Source organism: Eretmochelys imbricata, chromosome 5, assembly GCF_965152235.1.
Source record: "Eretmochelys imbricata isolate rEreImb1 chromosome 5, rEreImb1.hap1, whole genome shotgun sequence".
NCBI classification, from domain to species: Eukaryota; Metazoa; Chordata; order Testudines; family Cheloniidae; genus Eretmochelys; species Eretmochelys imbricata.
In genome coordinates this window covers 103,877,238-103,886,270 of record NC_135576.1, presented here as the reverse complement: position 1 = coordinate 103,886,270, position 9,033 = coordinate 103,877,238, and the positions used below count along the sequence as shown (strand labels likewise).

Below are 9,033 nucleotides of genomic sequence, written 5' to 3'. Positions count from 1 at the left end.
GAAGGAGCTCTGTGGGTGGGAAGGGGGCTGAGAGGACTGGGGATGGAGAAGGGAGACTGGGGAAGAGCTGGTGCGAAGGGGGATGGTGGTGCTGAAGATGAAGAAGGGGGACTGGGGAACGGGCTCTGTGGGTGGGAAAGGGGCTGAGGGGACTGGGGATGGAGAAGGGGGACTGAGGAAGGGGCTCTGCAGGTGGGAAGGGGGCTGAGGGGACTGGGGATGGAGAAGGGGGACTGAGGAAGGGGCTCTGCATGGGGGAAGGAGGCTGAGGGGATCTGGGGATGGAGAAGGGGTCTGCGGGTGGGAAGGGGCTGGAGATGGAGAAGGGGGACTGGGGAAGGGGTCTGCGGGTGGGAAGGGAGCTGAGGGGGGCGGGAGATGGAGAAGGAGGACTGGGGAAGGGGTCTGCGGTGGGAAGGGGGCTGGGGATGGAGAGAGGGGACTGGGGAAGGGGCTCTGTGCATGGGAAGGGGGCTGAGGAGATCTGGGGATGGAGAAGGGGGACTGGGGAAGAGGTCTGCGGGTGGGAAGGGAGCTGAGGGGGGGCTGGGGATGGAGAAGGGGGACTGGGGAAGGGGCTCTGCGGGTGGGAAGGCGGCTGGGGATGTAGAAGGGGGGCTGGGGAAGGGCTCTGCGGGTGGAAAGAGGGTTGAGGGGGGCTGCGGATGGAGAAGGGGGACTAGGAAGGGCTCTGGGGGTGGGAAGGGGGCTGAGGGGGGCTGGGAATGGAGAAGGGGGACTGGGGAAGGGGCTCTGCGGGTGGGAAGGCGGCTGGGGATGTAGAAGGGGGGCTGGGGAAGGGCTCTGCGGGTGGAAAGAGGGCTGAGCGGAGCTGGGGATGGAGAAGCGGGACTGGGCGGCTGGAAAGGGCCGCGGGGCCGAAGGGAAACTTGTCCTGTTGGTGGCTGTGGGCGCACCGGCAGGTGGCCCGGCGGGCTGGGTTGTGTGGGGCGGGGTCAGGCGGCCCCTCCCCTCGGGCTGCCATTGGCGCGGGGTCTGGGGGTGGGGGCGCCTCGGGGCCTCCCCACAAAGTGCCCGGCAGGTGCCGCGGGCTGGCGGGCTGGGGAGTTGGCCGGGCGCGGCGGCGGCAGCGGCAGCAGCATGCAGACCTGTGCCCGCTGGTGGGGGCGGCTCGTGGGCCGGGGAGCCGCCCTGGCGGGGAAGAAGCCGCCGGGCAGATGGGGATGGCGGGGGCAGCACAGCGCGCCGGCGGCGGCGGCGGCGGGGGGCAGCGCCCCGAACACCAGCGCCGCCGCTTCCGAGTCCTCCCGGTACATCGAGCAGCTCCTGCCCCGGCACGATGACTTCTCCCAGCGGCATATCGGGCCCCGGGACAAAGAGAAGCGGGAAATGCTGCAAAGTGTGGGTCTGGCGGTAAGTCCCTGCGGGCTCCTTGCCCCCTGTGCTGCCCGCTCTGCCCCCATCTCCACCCCCCCCCCCGCTGCTCCTCAGTCTGGTGCCCCCCGTGTTTTCCTGCTCGCTTTCCCTCCCCCTCTCCTACCCTCTTGTGCATCTTTGCATCTCCCTAAAACCACTTCCCCGTCGCGTCCTCCCGTCTCTGCCTCACCCTCCGCCCGCAGGGAAGTTCCGGAGCGAGGTGCACAAGAGCAAGAAGTGGGGACTCGCCGAGACTCCGGTAACAACGAAACGGGTCTCAACAAAGGTCCCACTGAGAGATGTGATGAGAGACTGTGAAGAGGAGAGACTCTTTTAAAATTTGTGTGCGCGTTAGTGCAGGCTATCAAACAGAAAGCTGCCGGGTGACGGGGAACGCGCGGTACTTACATGGATGTCCTTTTTCAGAGTATCGATGAGCTGATTGATAGAACCGTCCCTCCCAGCATCCGCCTGAGAAGGCCTCTGGAGATGGATGACCATATTTGTAAGTGACCATTTCACGCTGAACGCCAGTAGGAGCTTTGTGTAAAATCTCCCCCTCCTTGCCCCTCTTGCTTCTGGTCTAATTAATCTGCATTAAAATAGCTCAGCGGAGGAGTTACGGTTTTGCTTTTCTGTATCCCAGTAATTAGTCTAATGACTAAAATTGTGTAAAAACTGTAACAGAAAACCCACCCATTTCAAGTAAAAAGCAACAGGACTTATCACAAAGAAGCAAAAACAATCATGCCAGTACTATACTGTATTGCTCTTCGATCTGTGATGTTGTGCCTAGTTGTAGCAGTATGTTGGCTGCATAAAATTAGCTGTTGTTTTCACATTTGAAACAAATAAAACTTTTAGGACAGGATGAGACTACCTGAAGATGTGTTTTGAGTTAACTAAAGTGCAGTCAACTTTGGCATGCCCTGAAAGCACTGTAATATATATTGAAAATTGCTGCTCATAAATCTGAGTCTAGTACACCCTAGTACAAGTTACAGGCAAACTGCACCTCTAAAATTGTTACCTCCTATGCTGAGTGACACTTTGAGGCCTGTTGCTCAGAATTTGCATCTTTAAATAAAATACTAAAAAGGGCTAGACGGCTTCTGTACCACAGATAAAATAACTACTTATGTTTTGAAGTTTAGTCTGATTTTTAAAAAAAAAATTTAATTGATCCCAGTGTATGGATCAATGATGTGCATAAATTTTAAAACTGGCATCTAAATTCAGCACATCATGAGAAACAAAGGTGCTCCTTTTGTACTTTAATAAACGTAGAACCTATTTTGATGAAAACCTGTTCGCAGTATTTCTACCCAGCAGAATTTTTTTTTCTAGTTGAATTAGTCATCAGAAAATGGGATTTAACTTGGGTATAGAGGTTACTTTTAATAGTAGCCTGAAGCTCAACTATAATAGTACTAATGGGCACTAGTATAGTTTAGCAAATTATTCTTGTCGTAAATCCAAGCCTACAGGTGCTGTTAGTATGCTGGGGGAACTTGTGGATTTCAGTTCCTTAAAACTAAGGAGGTCTCAAACATTTAATTAGAGGGAACATTTTAAAAATATACAATTACATTAGTACATAAAGACCATAATAAATGTGCTTGCCAATATCTTCCTGGAAAACACATTGGTGCCAAAAAACATTTTAGAAGTCTTATTGACTAAATAATTGCACTGAAACATAAAGCTTAAGAGGTGCCTAGCATTCTGAAAATCACTACATCAGTATCCTCTTTTAGCTTATGTTAGTGTTTAACATATTAGCAAATAGGACAAATTATTTTGATTCCTCTTGCTCCCTTTTAATATTGCTCATCAGCAAATTGTAATTTGAGTGTAAACTTCAGGCCCCTCACCTTCTTTAAGGTTCCTGGCCAGTCCAATCTGGTTAGTTTGAGATGACATCACAAAACAGAAACAGCAGCCAGAATGAACAGCTAGGAAAACTGTAACCTGAAAAAACTACTTCTAGCCAGGAATAACATAATATGATGAAAAGTCTTTATTATTTCAAATATTTTATTTAAATCTTTGATGCATTGGTGTATTTTACTTTTAAATAACTTTTTCCCGCCTCTCAAAAAGAGTGGGGGTGATCTTAAACTCCTCCTCGCTATCTTCATGATTTGCATAAGTAGGGATAATTTAATATCTCCCTAATGGTGACCTAGCTAGACAGTATATTCTAGGATTGGAATGTCTCTATTAAAAGTCAAAGCATATTTGTAAATGGTGTTTTCATCAAACTTGTCAGATCATTTTAAAACTGTAAGTGAACTGAAGTAGAACTTCACTAATGTACACTTCTTAAAATAACTCACATACAAGGCAGTCTCTCCCCAATTCTCAAAGGCTTAATAGTAATAGAAAACTTCATTACAGCATCTGCTAAGACTTACTGAATATGCTACAGTACATTTACTGATACATTGTAAGTGGTCATAAATAATTAAACACTAAACTACTGTTGTCAAAATAAACTAAAGTGCATTTTGATGCATTATCCTTTCTATAATGTGCTCACATGCTAATTTGTATAATTAATTTATCATGGGTCTCCCAATCACTAGCATGAGTTAGTGACTTTCTATCCTAACTACTTTCTACTCGCTGTCTGAGGCAGGCAGGTAACTGTTGGAAATATTTTCTTCATAAGATCTCCTTTGCTAACATCCCGTTTAGTTAACTGGAGACTGATCCAGCTGTTACTCTATTTTATCTTTTGTATTATACTGAAAAAGAGATACTTGAAAAATAAACTTTAGAGGAATACAACTGACTATTGCATGCTACTTTTTGTTAAACAGTGACCCTTAAAAACCTAGACAGTTCAGATTTAGTTTAGGTTTGTGCTTGGGAACTGGAAATTTCAAGCACTCCAAAGCCAAACTGGGAAGCAGAAGGGGATTTTGGTTGTGTAATTTATTCCTTGTTCTAATTGTGCGGTTTAAACATATGAGTAACAAACCTGATATGTCAGCATGTTTACATATAAAAAAAAGTCTAGATGTTCTTTAACTTTGTACCCAAATGCACTGAATGTGTCCTCTCTGGGATGAGGAAACAATAAAATGTGATTTGGAGGAAATAGTAACTACTATGTTAATTGAAAATCAGAATTTGAGGAGCTCTGCAAAAGACCCATGTTAAAGTTGCCATTCTTTTCCTCAGTTAATCCCATCTCCTTCAAACATATTTGCATATATTCTCCAGTTCATTAGAGCACAAAACTTTCATTTATGCCTTCTATGTTGTTCTTATTTCCCATTGTTTGCATTACTGTTTTGATCCAGGCCTCACAACTGGAATTCAGAAATAGCTTTTTCCAGTTGTGCATTGCCACTTTTTTGTCCTACTTCCCTTCCCTCTCCTCCCCCCCTTGTGTTATGATTGGGCAGTATTCAAATTTGCACACTTTTGGAATGTGGCAAGCATTCCATGTCTATTCCATGTCTTCCTTTTGTATTGCTGGTGGAAGACTATATTTGTTTAAAGATCTACTAGAAAGCTGTCTAAAAATGTGTGACTTTGTACTGAACATCTTGTACCCAGAAGAGCTGGATCAAACTTGCCTCCTACCCAATGTAGGGAAGGTTGTCTTTCTAGCTGTCAAGCAGAATTTCTTATAGAAATGTGGTATGTATGTATATTATTTCCACACTTATAGATTAAAGGGAAAGTCACGTTTGTTTGAGAATTACACTTTATTTAAAACATGTTAGATAAACTCTTTTAAAAAATTCCTTTTCCCAACAATTCATAAAATGTACACAGCATTTTCACATTTTATGTGGGAGTGGGGCAAGCAATCTCTACTAGTGTTTTTTTGTTAAACCTGGTAAATTTAAATAGCTAACCCTTTCCTAACGTGACTTTTGGGAATAGATCAATGGGTTTTGTGTAACAGGGCTTTTAAAATATATACATAGAATATTTTTATTCCAGAGAATAGAGGTCAGTTCAGGAAAGAACTCAAGCATGTGCTCGAGTTCAACTGAAGTCAAAGTTTGGGTTAGATACACATTTAAATTCCACTCACCCAGAATAAGCAGGAATTGAGTGCTTTCAACTTCTGCCTTATTTAAGATTGTGGTAGTGGTATATGTTCTTGGACTTTGTCTATGTGGGAGGTTTTTTGTTTTGTTTTTTTTCAGAATAAGAATGTGAATTTAAGCCAATATAATTATACCAGTATAACTACCCCCCCATGTGAACACTTATTCTAATATGAGTGGTGCTTTATATTTAGCTTTTTTACTTAGCAAAGGGTTTAAACTAACCTGAAACAAGCCACTCATACTGCAATAAGAGTGTTAACACAGGAGTTTATATCCGTATAACTGATAAAACTTTCATGTGTAGACAAGGCCTTGATATTAGCTAAGTGTAACTGATCCAGCAATAAAGATGATCTCCTAATGAGGAAATGGGTGTAGGGGAGTGGTATGGCTCTGGAGGGATATGTGGCTTTGGGCACCTGTGGTTAAATGTGAAGTACACTTTCAAGCCCAAGTTAGAAGTGGCAGTAGCAAAGATGCAGAAGACTTGTCTGCATTATAGCTTCCCTGTTATCAGTGAAAGTACTCTAGAAATAAGATAGAAGTTCTAAATTTCATAGGCGACATCCACACGATAGGCTTTTGTTAGAATAGCTAGGTCGGGGTAGTGAGAGGTATGGTCCCTTCCCTAACCAATATAACTGTGCTGACGGAAGTCCCTGGTGATGCAGTTGTATCAGCAAACCTGCACTTTTACAGTTATAGCTCTTTCACTTTCGGCAAGTGGAATAAGGTACACAGGTAAAAGCCCAGCTTTGCCAATGTAAGTTGCATCAATGCTAGGAGAGCTTTTCTGGTATAGTATCCTGGTATTCCCATACTAATAAAGTGTTCATAGTATTGATGGCACATGGCCTTAGTGTAGATAGGGGCAATGGGTGGACAGAAGAGGGAGAAGGAAATGTCATTGATCTTTATTATAAAAGAATAGAGATTCTTTCCAGAAGAAAAAGATGCTGGCACTGGCTTCCCTTCCCAACCAGAATTCAGGGTACACAAGATGTCCTTGACAGTTCCCTCTCTCCTCCTGGCACCTGTGATGTTCCATATCCATTAAGTAAAAATAAATAAAAAAAAATTTGAACACTCTTTACCTTTTTGTTTCTTCCGTGCAGTATTTCTTTTCTGTCAGTGTTTAGTGGGTGAGGGACCATGTCTAGGAAGTTTTAACTACTAACCAATAAAACATTATTTGACTTGGTATAAATTAATTGTGAATTAAGGTGGTATAATTCCACTAAGGTGTGTGTGATTGTCATTGCATCACAGGAGTGATGAGTGTTATATATTCACCAAAACAGATTAAATTAGTTGGCATTTGATTTTGGTTATGGCTCAAGCTCAGATCCATGCTGTGAGCAGTTACAATTCTCACTCTTCTGCTGTCTGTTCTGTGATGTGTTACTGCTGTCCTCTGTCCCTGCCTTTCAGTGTCATTTGACCAGTGGCCACATCTTTACTGCCAGCAGGGCCCTTTGCTGCCTACTCTGGTGCTTCTCCATCCAAGCTGGACAGAGGGCTTTGCCACTCCAGTGTTATTGATTAAATGAACCCAGAACTATATTTGCATGGACTGGGGCCTGTTCATTTAAAACATTCCAGAACTGGGCATTCTTATTGACATATTGTGAGAGTGTTCTAGCATGATTTGTCATCTAAGATGTGTGTTACCTGTTCCTTAGTGACAAAGTGGGAGAACAAAATTCAGATAAATAGAACTGTGTGGGATGGGAGTGGAAAGATGCAGAGCTCTGGTTTCAGACTGCCATCTTACATAGCAGATCTTACTAATCTTACATAGATTAGTGGGTCTCAAACAAGTAAAATCAGGTCATCTAAGCAAAGCTGTGAAAGAAACAGATCACACAGAACTAAACTGTCTTATAGCTTCTAGAAAGCATCATAGTAAGTGTGTGGGTGCATGAGCAGGTAGATGCGTGTGTGTGTCTGTGAGAGACAGAGGGGAAGAGGGGGAAGAAATTTGAAATTTACATACTGCAAGGTAGCAGTGGGAGCTCTTTCTGCTAAAAAGCAGCAACTTGTTTGTTGAAGAAGTTGTGAAATCTGTAAACGTTAACATTGAACTCTTGGCAGAATCTGCAGTGTTCTCTTCTGTGAGTAGTATTGCCTTTGATAATGTTATACACTGAATTAAAAAAAAACAAGGTCAACTGCACTTATTTATTCAGCAAGAAAAGATTTGTCAGCTAAGGTATGTGAAGGATTACTGGACTATTTTCAGCAAAGAAAGTGAAGATTAAGCATTTAATCTGTGCTGCCCTAGAAAACTGGCAGCAGGAGATTGAGTGTGATAGCTGACTTCCACGTGTTTCTTAATCTGCATTCATTTATCAATTTTATTTTGCCTAGTTTGGTATGATGCTTTCTTATTTCACAACCTGGAGGGGAAAAGTTAAAAATAATTAAATCTGTGATCTAAAACCAGAGTGTTTACAATATGAATAAATAATACATACAAATGTTGTATATTGTGACCAGTGTCACTAGTCTTGTTCATACTGCCTGTCTTCAGAGAACAGTAATATGCAGGAGTTCAATTTGTTTAAGGCCTGTGTATTCAGGGGAAAATTGGACCCCTATTCTGCAACAAGGTCCCTGGATTTGGCAGCACTCGGGGGTAGCAAACTGGAAATTCTCTGACCCCTTAAGTTTAAAAACTCCATTATATAAATTTAAATTTTTAAAACTACTGCAGTAACCTTATTTATCTCTTAAATTCAGTATTTGCCATTCACAGGGTGAGCTGGCACATTGAGAGTTTAGGTTTCAGCCTTACCTGCAACTAGTTTACCTTTCAGTTCAGGACCATATAATGGGAACATCTGACTAGGAATCAGGCTTGCTGCAGGATATAAAAGAACTGGAGCCTGAGGCCAGTCAGGGGAGTGACTCAAAGGAGCAGGTGGTCTTTCTGAGCTGCTTTATACCAATTGCTTTAAAACTGCAGGTCGTGACCCAGTACTGGGTTATGGAACGTAAGGGATGGGGTCGTGGTGCTGACCGGACCGTTAAAAGTCCCGTCGGTGGTGCTTCCCGGCTAAGGCCGGCTAGTCCTTACCTGTTCTGACACAGCGCTGTGCCCCAGAAGCAGCCAGCAGCAGTTCCAGCTCCTAGACGGGGGGGCGCCTCCGGGGCTCCGCATGCTGCCTCCACCCCAAGCTCTGCACTCCCATTGGCCAGTTCCCACTGGCTTGCACGCCTCCGCCTGGGAGCCAGACCTGCTGCTGGCTGCTTCCGGGGCACAGTGTGGCCCATGGTGCCAGGACAGACAGGAAGCCTGCCTTAGCACCCCTGCTGCGCTGCTGACTGGGAGCTGCCTAAGGTAAGCCTGTGCCCCAAGCCTGCTCTCCAATCCCCTGCCCCAGCTCAGAGTGCCCCCTATACTGGAGCCCCTTCCTGCACCACAAACCCCTCAACCATGGCCCCACCCCAGAGCCTGCACCCCCAACCCTCTGCCCCAGCCCTGAGCCACCTCCCACACCTTGAACCCCTCATTCCCAGCCCCACCCCACAGCCCTCACCCCCTGCACCCCAACCGTCTGCCCCAGCTCTGAGCCAC

General features: G+C 45.0%; 1 protein-coding gene across 1 annotated transcript in view; it reads left to right on the top strand.

The window, feature by feature from the left end:
* Nucleotides 1-1,101: 1,101 nt before the first annotated feature.
* The window catches only part of GLDC (glycine decarboxylase), a 69,682-nt gene continuing 61,750 nt past the window's right edge, over nt 1,102-9,033 (top strand). Inside the window, exons 1-2 of the mRNA XM_077816428.1 lie at nt 1,102-1,374; nt 1,804-1,882. Coding sequence (XP_077672554.1) covers nt 1,102-1,374; nt 1,804-1,882 — 352 coding nt within the window. The remainder of the gene's footprint in view (nt 1,375-1,803; nt 1,883-9,033) is intronic.